Raw genomic sequence first — 20,012 nt, 5'->3', positions numbered from 1 at the left:
AATTATTTGATTAATTTTTCATTAAAATAATTGGTAGAATTAATTACCATATTTTTAAATCAATTTTCTTTACTTTATAAAATATATTTTAGGTATTTAAAATTTAATTTTTAATTAGTTTAAAAATTCTAAAATTTTCATGTATAAAGTATTTTAGTTATATTATTTAGTTTTAATATTCTACTTTTTTCAGTTTGTATATTGTATTATTAACTTATACATTGTCTTAAAAGATTTTAAACACAAAATGTTAAAAAATAAAAATAGCTTATGTTAAGTAAATGCCATATTTTCATTAAGTTTATTTATGAAGTCGTTGTCATATTCAAAAGTATGATAAAATTTACGTTATTTAGAAGGGTAAGATACAAATTTAATAAATATTGCAAAGATTAACAAATATAGAAAACTAGATGTTGATATTTTAAAAGGTAGCACATAAACTATGTATAAAAAACGCTACAAGTTGCTAGGAAAGAATATTTATAAGGTTAGCAAGTGTTTTATTTAGTACAAACCTATGTCTACCCCTATCAATCTCACCTACCCTTAATTTTGACAAAGAAAACCTCATTATGTTTTCTTTTTCTTTATTCGTTTTCTAAAATCAGTCTTGATTAAACAAGATTTAACCGAGTCTTATCCAATTTTCATTTACTTGTTTACTTTATTAAATTAGATGATGGAGTCTTATCGAATCTCACATTATAATTTAAGAAAAAGTCTCATTCAACTTTCTTATCTCCACCACGCCCACTTCTTTACTTGTTTCATCATAACTTCCTCATCTATCTTATTCTTGGCTTCTTCCACTTTACGCAGTGGGTGAGCCAAATGTGAAGTAAAACTTATACATTGGTATTAATTAATCATTAATAGCATGATATGATTTCTCAACTACTTATTTTCTACTTTTTAACATATATTTATGTAACTTTTAATTTAAAACATATTTTAGTATATGGTCAATTTTAAAAATATGGATTGAGTAAAGGAAAACGGGTCGAAAACAATAAACTTAATTCAATATTTTACCCTTTGTATCTACGAAGTTAAGAATGTGTTTTGTTTTAACATTCCGAAACCTCACACGAATTGAACCCAATGACATAAAACTTATAAATTGATCTTAACATCCATTGAAACAGGTATAGAAAAGAAATGAGAAGATAAAGAATTGAAGAGTTGGAATAATGGCAGATTTTCGAAATCTACACCACTCCCCACCACTGCAATTTCCTATTGCCATATCCTACTCCCACCGAGTTTTTATGCAAATATTTGATATTTCGATACATAGGCAGCTTGCTGTTTAGAATAGATAACAGAATTCAAATTCATAATTATATAAATTTTTATATTATTTTAGATATATTTTAATGGATTGATCTCAAATATTTAATATTTATATACATAGGCGGCTTGCTATTTAGAATCGATAACAAAATTCAAATTCATAATTATGTAAATTTTTATATTTTTTAGATATATTTTAACGGGTTATATCTGATAAGTATGAAAATACATGTTTTCAAACTTATTAATGAACTCAAAATTTTTATTTATTTATGAAATAATGTGTTTTCCTCTTTGAAAAGTTGTAATTAAAAATAGGAAAATGTGTAATAAATGTGTATAGGAATTTATACATAAAGTGCTGTGAGATGTTTCAAGCTAAGCCAGCATCGTTCAACAAAATAGAGTTTTATTCGCTCAGCGCACCAGCACAACTCGAGCGAATAAATGACAATTAAAGATATGCTGCACTTGAATATTCGCTTAGCGCATAAAGAGTTGTGCGCTTAGCGAATTAGTTATTTTTTCAATTGGCTTTTAAAGTGGGAAATAGACAGAAAGAACTCCTGACAGAAGTTCCAGATAAAGGAAAGAAATGAAAACATCTCACGAACTTCTGGAGACTACTTCAATGCATCAAGACACCATTGTTGCAAGAGATTGCTTCAAATGTGTACGTTCTAGATATCTAGAAGTAGTTAAATTTTTCTTTCGTTGGAATTGGATGTAATGAACTCACTCTGATGTAATTTTCTTGTTCAATATATGATTGTTCGTTCATATGCTCTTTCTTGAATTTACTATCATTGTATGAAAATATAATGTTATTTGAATGTTTCTTATTACTGGAAAGTAACTTTGAACATGAACATAGATAGAGCACCTAAGTGATTTGGGATCTAGAGATAGACTCAATAACTTGGTCATTCTTAGCATCAGACTTAATGCAAATTGTATGTTAAATTGACTAAGGGATTACCATTTTGATATATAAATTTAGAACTAGTTGCTAAGGGATTAAGACTAGTATGCCTTGATGTGAATGTTTGAATGAAATAATGATGTATTGTGCAAAGTTTTATCTTCATATGATTCATGAAACCCAATTCCAATGAAGTTTCTTTTAAAAATAAATTCCCTGCACCCCAACTGTTTGATAAAATACCAAAAAGAGTTTCTTGTATTGTTTTGTGCATTTTGATGTCTAATTGAGTTATAAAAGGAAGAATTGTCATGTGTTGCACAAACCCTTGGGAGACCATACTTTTACTTATTCACTGTATTACTTGGAACGATTTGGTATACTTGCAAAAAAGTTATCAATCTCAGATTTAAATTCATGTTTTTGAATATTAAGTTGAATCTTGATCATTGTTATCACGTTTTTTTTTATTATGTTTATTTTGATCTTTTATTTATATTATTATTATTTTCTAAAATAATTAAAGATTTATTAGATAATTTATGAAAATGCAAGTATTTAGATTTATTTGTGAAATATTAGGTAGATCAGTAAAAATTACATAAGATTTAAGAATATATTAAGGATTATTATTCAAGTATAATTTTTAAATCTAATAAGTTTTAGTTCGTCCAGTGAGAAGACTCAAGTCGTTCAACAATTCTATCTTGTCCAACAACATGTACTTTCGAAAAACATTAAATAGAGTGTGTCACAAATTTAGAAAACAATCTTTCGGAGGAAAATGGAACTAAATCTAAAAGAGATACGATAGAGGTGCATTATAGAGGTTGAAGTCACTCATCATCACCATTATTTTCATCATCTATCCATTTTCTAGTGCTCATAATATTTAGGAGCAACAAACTCTCTTATTTATTAATTGAAGTTATATGTAGTGTATTTTCACTCTTTGTGATTTCAACTATTCGATATTTTTTTTCCATCACTCAGTGTTCTATTCTTGTTTTTAATTTCATGATTATTGATTTTTCATTTTATGGTATCTAATTATTGGAAAATAATTTAGAATCTTGATTGGGATAGAACAACTAACAGATTTTGCTTTTAGACATAAAGTTTAATCAACTAGTCATTGTAAATATATGAGTGTAATGCAAACTTATGGTAAAAACATATAAGAGATTAGGTTTTTATTAATAAAGTTTAGAATTGTCTCTAAAGAATTAGGACTTGTTAGTTGTGAATGTTAGAGTAAAAATTGAAAGTATATTATTTAATGTTTTCACATTGAATTGGTACATGAAACCCAATCTCGGTGAGATCTCTATCGTATAATTTACTTCATAAATTTAATTGCTTTCTAGAATTAGAATTATCTTATTAAAAATTAAACCTTTTGTAATATTTCAAAGTCATTAAGCCTTAATCACTAAATAATCATAGTTTCACTGAACAAATGTGAGTCTCTTGAAAAAAACAATATATGGATGTTCCACTTTATTACTTGTGATTTGATACACTTGTCAATATCATAACAATCTTTTTAATTGAAGATAAATTAAATAATTATTAAAATTTTAAAAATTTAAAATCAAAATAATATAGGTTAGTTCAAGCTATGAAATGTTAGACCAAATCAAGTTCAAGTAATGAAAGATCAATTGAGTTGAATCCAACTCATCTACTATCAAGTTGGATTAGGTTAAAGCTTGCAATATTAGGTTGGATGAGACTCTAGACAAGTAAGACTGGGCCAGGCAAATGTCAACTTTAGATAGGTTAGATCTAGGTTGGGCTTACCCAAGCCAAACCCAAGTCAAATTGGGTAGTGCTTGAGCTCAAGTTAGAATGTAATTCTAGTTGTACTAGGTTAAACTTATGTCAATTTTGGTCTGTTTGGGTCAAATTAAAGGTTAAGTTAAGCTAAAGTTATGTCAAATTGGTAAGCTTTGGGTGAAATTAGATTCGATTAAACCTAAATTATATCGAACTAAGTTACACACATTAAGTCAAGTTAGGTCAAGTCAAACCAAGTTAACAATGCATAAGTGGAACTAAGAAAGATTAAGCCTAATTGACTTGAGTCTAGGTTGAGTTAAGTCATATTATGTCTACATTACTCGAGTTAGCCCAAGATGAAGTTGGATCGAGTAATCTCAAGACCAATTGAGGTTGAATCGAATAAAGCTTAGTTCGGACTAAGTGGACTAGGATCTATGTCAAGCTAAGTCGATTCAAGTATACATCGAGTCTAGGTTTAGTGTTTTGTGGATTTTTTCATAAATTATAGAAAATAAATAGTTTTTCTATAGGCATAGAATCAAGTTATGTCATCGATATCCATTCTCCTTAGAGCCTTTTGCACCATCTACGGATTCCTCCATAATCCATAACAAACACATCGAACGTTCGTCTTGGATTCACTTTCATAATCATTTGGGATAAATCAATCATGATGGAACGTATTAAGATAAAATGCTAGGATAAAGAGACCAAGTACTCTCTGAGATAATGAGAAAGAAGAGAAAGAAATATAAATACTATAGAAGAGAAGAAGAATAGAAAGTAAAAATGGGGTGAAAAAGATGTTTATATTGGTGTCCACATATCATTAAAAAACATGGCAAAATTGTTTCTTGAATATAATGGGCCAAGTCCTGTTGTTTTCTTTTGTATATTATTGTTCACAGGTGGTTAACAATTCTGAGATAGATAGATATATATAGAAAAATCAGCAACCATTTTTATATTTTAATGTAGATTGCTTTTCTTTTATGCGAATTTCCGACGTTGAATGAGGACAAACCGATACGGTAATAGTATGATCGTTGAGATCCAATCTCAAAAAACCTTTATAAGCAAAAACAAAAAGGACAATTTCAAGGTAGTCCATGTCCAAACTCAATAAATAACTGTTGTCTACAATCACCAGCAGCCCAATTTAGCTAGTGCATCCACCCGTGCATACCACATGTCCATTTATAATGAGTCCAAAATCACTCAATGAAAAATATTAACTCATTCAAAGGCAAATAGAAACTCTTCTTTTTAGCTCAAGCATCATCATCATCATCATTATGTATTTTTCTTCTCAGAACAGCAAGCTCAAAAGAAAAGAAAAGTGTTGAGTGTAAAGGGTCAAGAATCTGAACTGTGTGCTCGAGTTTGAGCAGCAGCAAGGAACAAAGCTCCAGTTCCAGAACCACCATGTGAATGTTCAATGATGACATTGTCTGAGAAATCTTTGCCAAGCATTTCCCACACACCGCTATGAAGGTAGTTTCTGAAAATGCGATAGTGCTCATAAAGCTCACCTTCCACCGTCACCACACTCTTTCTATTCTTAATTCTTCCAAGCTTCTTAATTATTCCCACAATTCCTGCTCCCGCTAATCGTGCACCCCTCTCTGCTACTATGTCACACACCTCAGCCACCACTTCCCGTGCCATTGGACAACAATTATGGATCTGTGCTTTGTCGAATATGCATTTTCTACATGTTAATTCATTTTGTACCTTTTTCGCTGGCATGGATCTTATCATTGGAAAGGTGAAGTGTACATTCTTACCTCGAAAATTTCTCCCAGTTTCTCACCCACTATTTCACGATCCTCCGACGTATCTTGATGCATGGCAGCCATATCAGAGGACCTGCACAAGGTGTCAAATAAGTCTCATTATTTGAATTACAATGTCTCTACTACTTATTCATTCATGCTAGCTCATTGATTTTCTAAGTGAAGTAGGATCATATTAGTTTCTTAAATTATATGGAAAACTTTGGTAGCTTTTCTAAAATTCACCCATTTCTGTTCTGTAAAGTCTAAACTAGATGAGATTTGGCACGTGGTCAGATTCTATAATAAAAAAAGAATCTTTTAACAGTGTTTTAAACGCATTAAATGAATCAGAAAGGATCTCTCACCTATATGTTCTAAAAGTTATAATTGTAAACAATGTTTAGAAGGATCTTAAGAGAGTAATTTTAAAATTTAATCGAGAACAATTTTACAAATTCGTTTTCATTGAAAAAAATAAATTCTGACCCAAACACAGAAAAAGTTATGCAATAAAGTGATAAAGGCTTCCGATAGATGGAGTATTTATGGGTGAGGAACCTGACTAAATAGGGAGTCATTAACTTCGGAGGCACTCTGCATCCAAACAAGGCTGTTTCCTTGGCCAACTTCAACAAGATCTGTCTTACAACTTCTCCCAAAAACTCTCCTGAAATAAGCTTTTCGAAAGGCTGATGAGGTAAAAAACAGAAGACTCAGTTGCCAATTGTAGATGATTGGTATGTATTTATAACAATGGTAAATGTTCAACAGTGATTTCAGGAGCTATCTATACCCGGCCACCAGGATCTGAGCTTTCAGCATCTAAAATGTCATCATACAATGTTGAAGGGAGATTACCGGAATAGAAGTTTCCCCACTCCATGCTAATCACCTGCAATACTACAACCGAATTAATCACTTAAGTTGCTTAATTCACAGTTGAGATATACCTTTACATTCAACTAATCTCTTCATAGCATATATTTAATTATTGTTGAGGACTATTTGATAATTTCTGGTACAAGCATGGATATTGTAATAGTAATTAACTAACCTGTTCCCTTGAATTGGAAGACTGTGAGAGATCGCTGGCAACGTCCTCTGCTGGTTCTACATAAGCAGCATTTGTGGTGGTGCCAAGGTTAACTGCAACCACGCTCTCCCTGTTATAGTATCTTCCACCGGCCAAGCCTCCAATAGTTTCATCAACCTATTCAGTATTAATGTTTTGAATCTGCTATTGCTTCAGACGTGGAAAGACAGACATACCCCAGAAAATGTAACATTTACAAAATGAATTGATAGGGTTCTAACCAGTGAGGCAACGTGCATTTTCATTCCATGGTTCGTCAACGCTCGATTTAAGTCGTTCACCATTCCTTGGCGAACCTGCTTCCACAACGTGAGTGTTTTAGTCTTCCAACACGAAAAAGGATTAGCATTTATGTATGTGTACTAATTAAACTCAACTGGGTTGTTTGCGTTTTTGTGTTCTGATGCTGTCACCGAGAAAGGCATAGCTTGATCAACTGGATATGCCAATGTGAAGCCGAGTTTCTTGTTTTTGGCGGGTGCACTGTCCTCAATCTCAGGATGCGCCGAAACGAACTCAGCTATCTCTTTAGCTATGTAATCATTTATCTCCTGGTAAAACAAGTTTGAGGTGTTGGGGGCATTATAATGCATGCATAGATTCATATAAAATGAAACTAAGATAATGGTGTCTAAAAAGCATTTTTCAATTAATATTTATGGTAAAATTACCAGAGAAGAGCCAGCCATGACAGCATCAGGGATGGAAATATGTTGTCTTTGTAAGGCAGAGATAGGCTTATTCTTTCCTCCGAGTCGCGCACACAACATCAACAAATTCCTTCCATGCAAACTAACCCCATAAAAGAATCCTTCTTCATCTCTGCCAAGTGTCAATCAATGTTATTTTTTTTTTTAAGAAAAAATTTTACATAGAGAAGATGAAAATACTCCTCACTAAAATCACATACGATGATGAAAAAGAGAAATATGTACCCGAGTGGGAGCGATGTAGCATTGGAAACGACCATGTTGAGAGAGGGTGAATCATCGGTAATAGCAAGAGAGTCTTCCATGCTGGTCACCATATCATCAGCTACTTGCCAAAGAATTTTTAATGGGGTGGCACTTTCCCTAGCAAACCTTCTTATTATTTGTTTCATTCTCCTCAACTGTTGTTCTTTCCATTGCTTCCACTTTCTGATCAATGCCCCTACCACCACCACCGCAATACTTGTGCTCACCACCACCACCACATTCTTCCTCATCCTCCAACACCGATATTTTCAGATCAAAGATCTCTCAACTCAATAAAACATTCTTCTCTATTTTCATTTCTCCCAAAAAAAAAAAACCCAAATAACTGAAATCCGCTAATCCAGTACACAGGAACGAGTATCATGGAATTGTATGGGTTGAGAGCTCACTCACACAGATGGGCTAATCCCTTGGTCTAAGCCTACCCAACTACGTCCCTAGCTCGGGCTTGGGCTTGGGCTAATAGAACAATAACAAACAAGGGTCCAAAATCTAAAGTGCTTAATGTTTGTTTTTAGACATTTAATTTCTTCTAAGAAATGATTTTGCAAGATTTACAATTTGGTATACGGGTGTCTAAAAGTTACCTAAATAAATTTAACGTTTTTTATATGGGTGTGTAAAAGTCGTGGCACAATTATATTAACTTGTCTATTCCTAACTTTTAGCACTGCAAAAAGCTAACTTTTTAGTCACGGTGTAAATACCTTTCACATAAAGTTTGAAAATACCTTCTACATACAGATTAATTATGCAATTATGGAATCTAAATTTGAAATTTTGGTAGCAGAAAGTTGACAGTTGTTGGACATGAACCAACATGTCAAATATGTGGTGCTGAAACCCATTTCGTTGAATTCAGGAGAAAGTTGATACTCGGGGTGATGCATGTCAATAAACTCAGCAGAAAATTATTTTCTTTATTTTTTTCATTATGTTATTATTTAAAAAAATCTGTATCTCCCTTACATCATACATCCCAAAAAAAAGAGGATACATTGATTTTATTCCTGAAAAAAAATAAAAAAGTGGATCTAAAGTCAAGGTTTTTTTCTTTGTCTCATTATGGCAATTTGGCATCAACGAAACAGGTGTTGTCTTATAAAAATATTGACACTTTTGATTTGAGAGATATACGGACGAAAGTTTGTTGAGCGTTGTTGTCGTTTAGTTGGAGTAATTGATGAGAAAGATGGCGTCACCACAAAAACGACAAAATCACAAGACCAAAGGTATAAGAAGATGGGAATATATACCCACGTGAAGTCATTCTACATTTTTATCATATCATCTTGTATTATTCTATTAAAAATTTATGCAGTTTGGTTTAATCATTCATTTCTAATTTAATCTTTAAATATTCAATTCATTCAATATTTGCGGAGTAAACTTTCTTATTCATAATGATTTCATTTTATTTAAATACAATTATGTTGCACAAAATATACATCCATGTTTAAGAAGAAAACTCATGATCTCTTTTTTCCTTTGCTTTTTTAAGAAAGAAATTATATCTTATATATAATTGTTTATAATCTCTTTTGTTAGATGATAAAATTAGTAAATACCATATTATAATCTTAAAATATTTTATTGTAATAATTTTCCCATAAGGGAGGTTTTAGAGATTGTGATTAGTAATTAATAAATTAATTTCTACATATATATTTTTCATCAATTTTTATCCAATCATTGATTGATTTAAATATAAACCAGTTACTATAATTAACTTTAGATTCTATTTTTTTTGTTAAATTTAGCATAAAAATAATTTTTTAGAAAATTCAAATGCATGTATTATTGCATTTGCTTTTCTTTAAAGTGATATTAATATAAAATTGATTTGATCATTCCAATTCAAAGACACACATAATGATGCGTTTTTCAAGATGTGCTCGAGTGCCTCTCTCACTTTTCAAAAGAATTGAGATGGGTTCAAAAAAGGACAAAACACTGAAAAAATATATAAAATTTGAGAAAACTTAGGGATTGGTTGGTGACATAATCTAAATTTAAAAATAGTTTCAACTAAAAAATGCAAAGAAATTCCTTTCACCACCCCACCAACATATTTTTAAACACACGTATACGTTGGCTGAATGAAGACAGCAAAGGAAAATAGTGGGAGGCACAGTTGATTAGGTTTGTATGAGTTGGTTGTTATCGTGTTATGTTTCTATCATACCAAATTGTAATATGACAAATTATACAATTTAGAATAAGCAATATCAATTCTGGTTCTAATATTCCTGTCATTCCATATATCTATATATAGAATTTATTCAAATATATCAGATTTATAAAATTATAGTTGGAAATTACATTGCATCAGAAAGGAACGCAGAGTAGCGGTGGAATTTTCTGACGAAAGTGTTTGGGTTTTTCAAAGTTGGTGTGTGGTAGAGTCTTCCGTATAAAGGTAGTGGAAAAAGAGAAGATGGATTATTTCAATATGGATATGATGATGTTTTTTTTTCTATTCCTGGAAGTTTGGAATAAGAAGATCGCCGACCACAGTTTATGAGCCGATTGATGTGTCAAGAGTCTCATCGTGTCCACAGACAAAACTACAAATGAATAACACAACAACCTATGCCCGTAAATTCTTATGCCGTCCATGTTTTGGTCAGTTTTGGGCTGGTCGGTTTGTTGTATTCCCATTCATTTTCTTTGTAGTATATTGAGTTTGATCCAAATAAAAAAGAAAAAATTGAAGTGGCAAAATTTGGAAAAATAATGCGTGAAAGGAACAAATCAATATTAAAACTATGGGAGACTTTCCATTTAATACATTAGTTCACTTGCCTTAAAAAACACGTGCAACCAAGAAGTATTGCACAAGTGAAATCATGTTGGGATTATTCAAGTTTTTATGTTTTAACGAAAATAATAAAATCAAGTCAGATTGTTTAAAGAAAGTCCTAAGACATGAGTCGACTGTCATGAGAAAAAGAAAAAGACAGGTAAATTTAATGTACAATTAAATTATAGAATTAGTTGTTCGAAAAATATAAGAGAGATACAAATCCTTAATGTTCACATTTAAACCACGACCGGAAAATTTTGTTATTCTTTTGTATGCAGTTTAATGTTTAAAGTCTATACATTACCATACAAATTTTCTTTCTAAACGATATTCAACATAATTTTTAAATAATTGAATTTTTAATAATTAATTCAAAATTGAAACTATATTTAATGCGATTTATAAACAAATAAAAGTATAAAACATCACCGTTAAAATTATACCAAAATTAAATTTAGATCTTTTTCAATGTTGCTACTGGTGAAGGTGAGATAGTATATACTAATCACTCAAATTAAGTTTAAACGGAAAGATTAGCTGAAATTTAACAGTTAATACATGTTAACGTGTGACAACTGTTTTAGTGTTGTACTTGTCATTCTAACCACGTGTATCATGATTTCGTGGTCATTTAACTATTTAATTAAAGATATTAAAAAAAACTACTATCACTATCGTGATAAACACTATAATAAGTACATTAGATTTTTAATAATGAAAACTTAATAATGCGGTCTTAGTTAAGTATTTTTTTTTGGAAGATTGTCTTAGTTAAGTTTGGAGTTTAAAGTAATGCAACTATCTTCTTCTCGTCAAAGCTACCTCCGAGATCTCTCCGCTGCTGTGTAAGGTTCAAAACTTCTACTGTTTCTCACCTTAATCCTTTTATAGCATTTTCCCCCTTTACCTAATGTAATACAAGAACTCAAAAACTATAAGAAAATTATTAATATATAATACACCTTCAAAATAGCGATCAATACCTAATATATATTTAAAGAGAGAAAAAAAAATAGATTTACAAAATATGACATGATAAGAAAAGAGAAATAAAAAGAAAAGAAAAACAAATATTTAATCGAGGAGAAATGATACTATGACACACTTTTACATTTATTTGACATAGGATATACAAGGATAAAATAGTCATAAAAGTGTAAAATTTTGTATTTTTTCAAGAAAGAAGAGAGGAAAAAGTAAGGAAAAATAGTATCAAATGAATGTAAAAAATTTAGGTGTGTCAAATAATATTTTTCTTAATACATCTATGTAAAATAAAAGTGTATATGTATTATGGTTCAAATTAAATTTTGTTCCTTATTACTTTCTTTCTTTGGGTACCAAAATTATGCACCCACCTGTATGGAACATCAATTTTTATTTAAATATATCTTATAGAAGAATTAAAAAAATATTAAATTAGAAAAATACAAAAAAAAAATGACATTAGAATTCATTTAACAATCAATATCCATGAATAAGAAACAAATTTTGCATTTTTTTTTTCGGTTGAAGTCTCCTACGAGTTTTTCTTTGCACATCTTGAATGAGTCATGAGACTTCAAATCTCAATCTATACTGAATTTTTTAAAATAAAATCATAAAGCATTCTCACGCCATTAGACTAATTAAGGATGGAAGTGATCATGCTCTGATCAAATCGACTTGGCAACATACAAGTTGATGTATAATTATAATGTATTATTAATGATAAAGATAGTTTTATTTTATGTCCAGAGAGCATTAGACATTGTTATATTTGTTTTAACTATAATAATGTATAGAACATGATATCGTGCAATATAATTATTTTTTCCATAAATAATACTTTCTCAAGAATTTGTATACACATACATACAAATTTATTTAAGACTAAATTGGCAATATTTTATTTTAAAAGAATAATTATTTTCTATTAATTAAACGTCTTGTAACGCGCAAAGACTAATACATGTTTACATTTATCTATTTTAATTAATTGTCGATCTAGATAATTTTTAATATGTTCATCTTAAAAATTTTTCTTTTTAATATTAGTGAACATAATATAAACTTTGCGCTACAACCCAGAAGTTTGCGACTGTGTGTTTATTTAAATGATTCCTAGATATTAGCAAGCAGATCTAAAAATTTTGGGTAGGTTTAAGTGGTTTCCCATGTTAAATTTTAATAGTTCTGACAATGTCATGTGGACCCATGATCCAATGGCAATCATTAAAATTAATCAACTTCTTCCACAACATTTGGTGTATTATTAGTAAATTATAGCCTTTATAAGATTTTGCAGAGCCTGTATTAGGAAAATGTTTCCTATTATATTGTTTTCATGTTATGATTAAGGATTTACAAGATAAGTTTTTTTTTTTATTATTGAACGTGTAATGTACTTTTTTAATTATTTTTAGCAATTTGTAATACTTTAACCATTTATATTTATTAGATCCTATTATTTAATTTATCAGAATATAGAAGTAGATAATTTTAGTTGGTAGCAATAATCCTGTTATCATTGCTTTTCCAAATTTATCCTTATCTTTAATTATTTTTTTTTAGTTTTTGCAATCTTTCAATTTTAGTTAAGAGCATTTTAGTCTAAGAAAAGTGTAATTCAAACTATAGTAAGCATTGCATCTTATAAAAAAAAAAAACATAACTTTGAGTCTTATAAGGAATAGTAAAAAGATCCTCTTGTAACTATTTAATCACATGTATCTTGAGAAAAATGGTTAACTATATGTTAGCAATTATTTTTTAAAAGATAAACCTTAAGTTGATTACATGAGTTATCAACCTGAACAAAATAAGTCCAAATGGCGAGAATCTCGTTTAATTAGTTGTTGAAGATATGCATCCACAAGTATCCAAAATAAAGGGAGTAAGACGTTTAGTAATTAACAATAATAATCTTATACAGAAGTGATCATCACAATCCGACATGGAACAACATAAAATAAATGCTGCCAACATTGCTTTTCAAGGAAACCGGACCCTGTTCACAAAGCGAAAGAGGAACGAAAGAGGAACGAAAGAGGTCATAGTCAAATCCTCTAAAAAACCCTCTATAGAAAAACATAAACAACAGATGTAGAGATTTGAAAATGCCACTGTAAGAACGTAGCTAATGAATCAACTACGCAAAAACTGTGGAGAAAAAAAAAGGAAACATGGCATCATCTTGAACTCTACACTGGAGGAGACACTAGCAGTCACAGGCCATTGATATGCTACTCCCAAATCCAGATAATGGACTAGGGAAAAAGAAAGCACTGTGATAAAAACTCTTTTTATTAAGCTCTTTTCCTGTATAGTGAAGGATGCACAGCAACAAATTAATGGAGCTACAGAGTGGATGCTTGAACTGGTTAATTGTTCCCTAAGAAAGCTGCCTCAAACACTGACTTAAGCTTCTGATGAGATTTTTTGCAGTCAAGCAGTAGTCCTTCCCCATCTGCAAAAAAAAAAAAACACGAGTTTGATCAACAAGTGTGCTCCTAGTTTGCGAGAAATTATCACATTTTACATGATGCATCTGACTGAGATTCTGATCAATCTTCACATAATACATAATTGATTTTTTTTTTAATTTTAGAAAACTAGCAAGAATTAGTTTTGTAACATGTAATGATTGACGGAGATCATGATGACCTGAGACTAAAAGATAATTTCTTCTAATGCCTATGACTTAACGGAAATATTGAAGATGATTCTTTAAAGTTTGAAGTTAGTATATTTACCTTAGCAACAATAGTTACGTCAAGAGTGTTATTTCCGAAGGGCAAAAAGCTGCTACTCTGAACTGTGAGATTATGCTTCTCTAATTCCCTTAGTATAGCAGCTGTTCGTCCACTGTGTTTGTCGCAGTGGAGCCTGACGAGTACCTCTTTACCAGAAATTCTTGCTTCGATTTCGGGGAGTGATTGATCAGAGTTTTCACCAGAGTAGGTGCTGTCATCTCCGGAGAAGACAACAGATCTCTTCACAAAGATTGCAGATTCAACTGTTTTATCTACACTTTGTTCCTCCAGAATCTTTACCCGTTCTTGTAATTGTTTCACGTACTTTATAGCATCTTCCAAGACGGTAGCCTTGTCCGTCTGCATGCATAAATTCATTGTTTAATAAGAAAGAATATTCTCGTACAAACATGATACCAATTATACATAGCACATTGCAATCAAATATTGTTTCTGCATGCAGAATTAAAATCAAGATTAGTGACTGAAATCTGTCACTAAAATTACCTATCCCATAATTATAGGGAAAAAACTAATAATTGGTTTTAGTAGTTAACTGCACCCAGTTAAAGTAGAAGATACGTATTTCACCTGTTCAAGGTTTCAAATCACAGCCACAATACTTTGGAGGTTTCAGTAACCATACTTATTACCGCCATAATTTCTATGATTACAGTAATTCAGAAAACATTTACTGTGTCCGGGAATTCAATTTAGAACTTTGTGTTTGACATGTAGGGATCATGCATGAAGATTAATCCATCAGAATTAACCTAGTAATTTATACGAAGTCCTAAGTCAAAAACTTGTTGCCGCGATTGTATAAAAAATGAAAAAGAAAATCACGCATGAAGTTTTACAAAATGGGTACCTTCTTGAGTCCAGGAACTAAGGCTGAAAGAGCAATGAACCTTTGGCTGAGCTTTTCCCTTCGTTTTCTTTCGGCTATGACGTGATCTTGAGCTTGGGTTGGGTTTCTTGCCATTGTAACTGCAGCCTTTTTCTCTTGCTTATCATAGTCTAGAAAACTGTTGTTGTCATAGAAACTTTGAGAAGCCACAGCAGAAAAATCCAGGTTCTCACCATACCCAGTTTCAATTTTAGGCTTCTTCAGTAGTTTTGCATCATCGAGTTTGTAGGGTTGTTGGGAAGAAACAGAAGATGCACTGGATTTGTCAAAGGAGATGATTTTGGAGGATGAAGAGGAAGCAGCCTTGGGAGCTATCATGTCAGTGCCGTAAGCACTCCAGGTACTCATTGTAGTCTTGGGTTGCTTGGTTGGTCTTGGTGGGGCAACAGAAGTTTCAGGACTTTGAGTGAGGGAAGAGTTTTGTGTGCTTTCGGAGCTCAAGCGCTTGTGAGAGGAAGAACCCTTTGGGGACGCGGAGAATGACTCAAAGTCAAAATCATCGAGCTGGAATGGAAAGGAATCCATCGGGTATTGATGAAACAGAGTGGGGTCCTCCATTCCCTGTTGATGCGAGAAAAAAAATACTAAGGTAAGACTTAAGAATTCAGGAATTATATATGTGATTAGTTAATTTCCTTCAAATCCAAGGTTATGATGGTTGAGATGAGTACACACTGTGCTTACAAAGTCAGGCAAGTACACGGTCGATGAGATTTGTGTCATCCTTCACCTCGGTACACTGAAAATGAGAACAAAGAGACAATCAAAACCTCGATCGGAAGAAATATGTAGAATCTTAAACTTGAAGATATCATTATCCAGATGAACTGAAGTTTAAGCTGAGAATTAGAAAATGTCAATTAATAGAACATAGAAGATGCTCTAGTTTTTAAAACCCAGAATTATGAGGCATGAGAAGGTGTGAAAAATCTGAAAATTTTGTTGATGATGGAAAAATGGGGTGCAATAGACGGCGACGTATTGGGAAAGAAGACAGAAAAGGTTACATTGATTGAAGAAAGAAAGGCAGAAGAAGAAGAAGGCGACGGTGAAATGTTTGTTGTTTTGGAAGTTGGAAGATGAGAGGAACGTTGGAAGAAATGGGTGAAAGTGAGAGTGTTTTATAAAGGGGCACGTACACGCTTGGTACCCGCTTCTGAAGAGACCCGTGTGAATATGTTAATCACATTTTCTTGGGTTAGTTCATACTGTTTGAAAGTAGGCACTCTCACAGCTAGCTCTGTTGGTCAAATTGTGGGTTCTTCAATCCGTGGCTTTGTTGGGTCAGGTTAGCCACGTCAATGATTTCTCCATTGCCAACGCAACAAATAACCAAAACAATTAATTGAACCCTCTGTGACGTGTGATTTTTTTATATCGTTGCCATGTTATCAATCGTGTCATTCCAAATAAACAATTTATCTATCGTGCTAATTATTCCATAGATTAAATTCATCAGATAATATCTTTTTTATCATGCTAGTCTCTACATCTTCTACTCGAGTACGTTTGATATAAGATAAATTTCACGTTTTCAGGGATATATAAAGTTACAGAAATTAATAACCAAAGTAAAAGTATATATTTTATTTTAAAAAATACATATTAATGTGGTGGCAAGTTAAAGTTATGATAATATAAGAATAACACCTTATTCTTTTTATTTCTAAAAGGTTCTTTTTTTAATTATTGACATTTAACCTCTGACCAAATTCTTTATAATAATGGTACTCAATAATAATAATAATATATTGAAATTTACATTGGTAACCAACTCTTTTTTTTCATGGTTCACTTCTAATTACGAATATTTCATTATGTTATAAGTTTTTATTATCGTGCATCATTGGACTCTTTTATAAAGATCTAACCACATTGTATAGTCTTAGTGTATTCTTCTTACCTAGAATTAATTGTACTAGTGACTTATCACTAATGTAGAAAAACAAATGTTTATACTAGTTAAAAAAAAAGCTTTTTATATTGATTAAAGAATAACAAAAAATATAAAAAGTATTTAATTTTTTATATTAATTCTAAATTGAAATAGAAAATTCATTTTCTATATTGATTCTAAAATTAATATAAAAAGTTTGCTAAGAAAGATGTCTTATATGTATGATTCTGATTTTTTATACTTATTCAAGAACTAATCGGTTTAAAAAGATTTATATTTATTTAAGAACTAATCAATATAAAAATATTCATATTTTGTACCAGTTAAAGCATTAATCAGTATAAAGCATCACATTTTTTTAATGCAGGTTTCTATGTGCTGCTTACAACATATAAACCTCCCTAAAATATCATAACAATCCAGATAACATATAATAATCTAATAATGACTATACATCATAACATCATCAAACAATAACTATACATATAATATTTACATAAAAACTCAAAATATCTAACATCATCTTCTATAAATACTTAAAAAGAATGAAGTCTACTTGCTCACAAACTTTCTTTAGAATCTCATACCCCATTGGAAATGCGTCACCAAAAATTTAGACAATGAACAATTTGAGTCAACTTATAGTGATAAATACTTAAGATGCTAATTATAAATTATACACAGTACCAAATCCCATAAGTCAGCAACGTTTGCGGATATAATTTTTTACATGTGTCTCATCACATAATATTCACACTCAAAGCTTTTCGATTGACGCGAGCACTACAAGTTAAATTCATAGAATATCATAAATTATATAATTATATTTCAATAGTATAAAAGATTAATTACTTATAGTTGATGCAATGAACTACAACTTTTTTTAGAAACTATGTGTGTTCCCTACAACCTCTAATAAACCTCAACTACTATATAAAAATTAATTGTATATTGAAATTTGTGTCTATTATATAGTAAAATTAAATTATATAACACAACAAATAAATTATTGCAGACAAGAGCTAAATAGACTTGTTTGTTTCCTTCAATGCATACACTATATAAATACCTTCAACATTAAAAATTAATAATGTTAGAACAACGTTTGAATATATTCAAACTTAATAAAAATAAAAATTTACTTACCGCAACCAATTACAGTAGTATACATAACTTTTATTAGGTTGGAACGGACAAAGTTCCACATTAAGATAGATATTTCCAAACAATTGTGATGCAATATCATGTTCGTTTCTTTGAAGATAAAAATTACCGAAATAACTTTTATAGCCAAAATAGTATAAAAGTGAAATTTCAAAGCCAACATGAGATTTTAAAGCGAATAATATATAATATGATTTTAGGATACTTGACATTAAAATATTGACATTAACTTTTTTGTAATGAAAGAAAAAAAAGATTAAAAAATGAATACTCATATCCCTCAATCTCTCAATCTCAATTAGGAATTTATTTCACTGCTCTCAAAGTTCTTTATTGCTTAATAGTTGAAATTAAAAATTATTTATATACGTTTTCATCTCTTAACCAATTAAGAAATTATTTAAAAACAATATTATAATAAAGACAGGTGTTTCAAGAGCGGATGTTACCTTATAAACTTATTAATTTACCTGATTAATGTTGTTTTAATGGACTTATATATATATATATATATATATATATATATATATATATATATATATATATATATATATATATATATATATAACTTTTTTTATTATAAGTTCAACACATTTAAATATATATATTTTAAGTTTCGGTTATCTTTATTGATTAAAAATACAAAATAATATGACTAAGATGTGGATGTGATTTGTTGATGCTTGTACTTGTAGGTTATTTAAGATGGGGTTGTTGCAAACATTTCTTAAGAAAAATGGATTTGATAGTTAGATAATTCTGACATTTTTATTGTAAGAACTTCTACGTTTCACACCATCGAAGTGCATTTCTTTTCTAAAAGTGGTTTCCTTAAGAGCTTTTGGAATATTTGACTCGTTAGAAGGTATTAGTATTTTCCTAACAAGTCTTATTGGATCTAATGTCTAAAATCTAATCTCTTTGGAATCCTATACACTCACATTACCTTTCATATTAGATATACAAGCTCCTTCATAAGAGTTTGTGAAAGATAATAATAAGAATAAAAAAACCAAACTTATCTATACATTATAATTAGTTATATATAAGTTTAAAAATAAAATTTAAGATAAATTATAAAATTTTCTTTCTTTTTCCTCTAAGAAGACTTTAATCCTAGTTTGAATGTAATTTTTTGAAAATTTACCATTTTGACATAATTTCTTTAAAATATATATTAGAATGGATAAATTGTAAAAGAAGGTCCTTCTTGAAGGACGAGTTCATCTTAAAGAGGAAGTGTTCCATTAATCTGATTTCAATTTTGAAATTTTCGTAACATAGAAGTTATGGTTATAATATAATACTTCGTTAAAAAAAATATAGTATATAGAAATCGTGTCTAGCATATAGACTTTTTTTTTTTTTTATCAAAATGGGTATGAGAAGCATGATTTTTGTTTAATCTTTTTGTATTGAAATCATGTTCAGTAAACATAACGTGTTTTTTTCACTGATGCAATACATGAAAAAAATAGATGTCTTATTTTCCAAACACAACTTCAGTGTAAAAAAGAAAAATCTAAAATGAACAAATAAAAACTTGTATACGATTTCAATTTAAAAAAAGTAGAATTCATATTTATTGAATACGGCTTTAATAAAAACAAAAATATGTGAAAGGAAACTGTATATGTCAAATATAACTTC

General features: G+C 30.3%; 2 protein-coding genes across 3 annotated transcripts; both read right to left on the bottom strand.

Moving 5' to 3' along the window:
- Nucleotides 1-5,114: 5,114 nt before the first annotated feature.
- LOC108339182 (probable hexokinase-like 2 protein) lies at nucleotides 5,115-8,264 on the bottom strand. The gene is made up of 9 exons (XM_052872091.1): nucleotides 7,810-8,264; nucleotides 7,546-7,696; nucleotides 7,252-7,425; nucleotides 7,096-7,170; nucleotides 6,836-6,991; nucleotides 6,575-6,673; nucleotides 6,340-6,470; nucleotides 5,791-5,872; nucleotides 5,115-5,689 (listed from the first exon to the last, which is right to left on the bottom strand). The coding sequence occupies exons 1-9, from the start codon at nucleotides 8,079-8,081 to the stop codon at nucleotides 5,360-5,362; spliced, it is 1,470 nt and encodes a 489-aa protein (XP_052728051.1). The 5' UTR covers nucleotides 8,082-8,264; the 3' UTR covers nucleotides 5,115-5,359.
- A 5,284-nt stretch (nucleotides 8,265-13,548) lies between these two features.
- On the bottom strand, nucleotides 13,549-16,414 carry LOC108336867 (transcription factor bHLH18). Of its 2 annotated transcripts, none has more exons than XM_017573315.2 (5): nucleotides 16,309-16,414; nucleotides 15,977-16,040; nucleotides 15,263-15,862; nucleotides 14,392-14,751; nucleotides 13,549-14,105 (listed from the first exon to the last, which is right to left on the bottom strand). In XM_017573315.2, the coding sequence occupies exons 2-5, from the start codon at nucleotides 16,022-16,024 to the stop codon at nucleotides 14,031-14,033; spliced, it is 1,083 nt and encodes a 360-aa protein (XP_017428804.1). In that variant the 5' UTR covers nucleotides 16,025-16,040; nucleotides 16,309-16,414; the 3' UTR covers nucleotides 13,549-14,030. The 2 variants fall into 2 exon arrangements, with proteins under 2 accessions (XP_017428804.1, XP_017428810.1); XM_017573321.2 differs by having other exon boundaries at nucleotides 15,986-16,040.
- Between the last annotated feature and the right edge of the window lie 3,598 nt (nucleotides 16,415-20,012).

This window comes from Vigna angularis, chromosome 1, assembly GCF_016808095.1.
Source record: "Vigna angularis cultivar LongXiaoDou No.4 chromosome 1, ASM1680809v1, whole genome shotgun sequence".
NCBI classification, from domain to species: Eukaryota; Viridiplantae; Streptophyta; class Magnoliopsida; order Fabales; family Fabaceae; genus Vigna; species Vigna angularis.
Note: the sequence above shows the minus strand (reverse complement) of the source record. Positions and strands in the feature narration are given on the sequence as shown.

What these genes read in the sequence shown, in the direction of transcription:
- LOC108339182 (XM_052872091.1), bottom strand. Translation starts at nt 8,081, where the DNA reads ATGAGGAAGAATGTGGTGGTGGTGGTGAGCACAAGTATTGCGGTGGTG. An exon ending in GCTCAGATCCTGGTGGCCGG is followed by an intron (nt 6,471 to 6,574) that starts GTATAGATAGCT and finishes TTACCTCATCAG; the next exon opens with CCTTTCGAAAAGCTTATTTC. An exon ending in ATGACTCCCTATTTAGTCAG is followed by an intron (nt 5,873 to 6,339) that starts GTTCCTCACCCA and finishes CACCTTGTGCAG; the next exon opens with GTCCTCTGATATGGCTGCCA.
- LOC108336867 (XM_017573315.2), bottom strand. Translation starts at nt 16,024, where the DNA reads ATGACACAAATCTCATCGACCGTGTACTTGCCTGACTTTGTAAGCACA. An exon ending in TAGTTCCTGGACTCAAGAAG is followed by an intron (nt 14,752 to 15,262) that starts GTACCCATTTTG and finishes TTATGCATGCAG; the next exon opens with ACGGACAAGGCTACCGTCTT. An exon ending in ACGTAACTATTGTTGCTAAG is followed by an intron (nt 14,106 to 14,391) that starts GTAAATATACTA and finishes TTTTTTTTGCAG; the next exon opens with ATGGGGAAGGACTACTGCTT.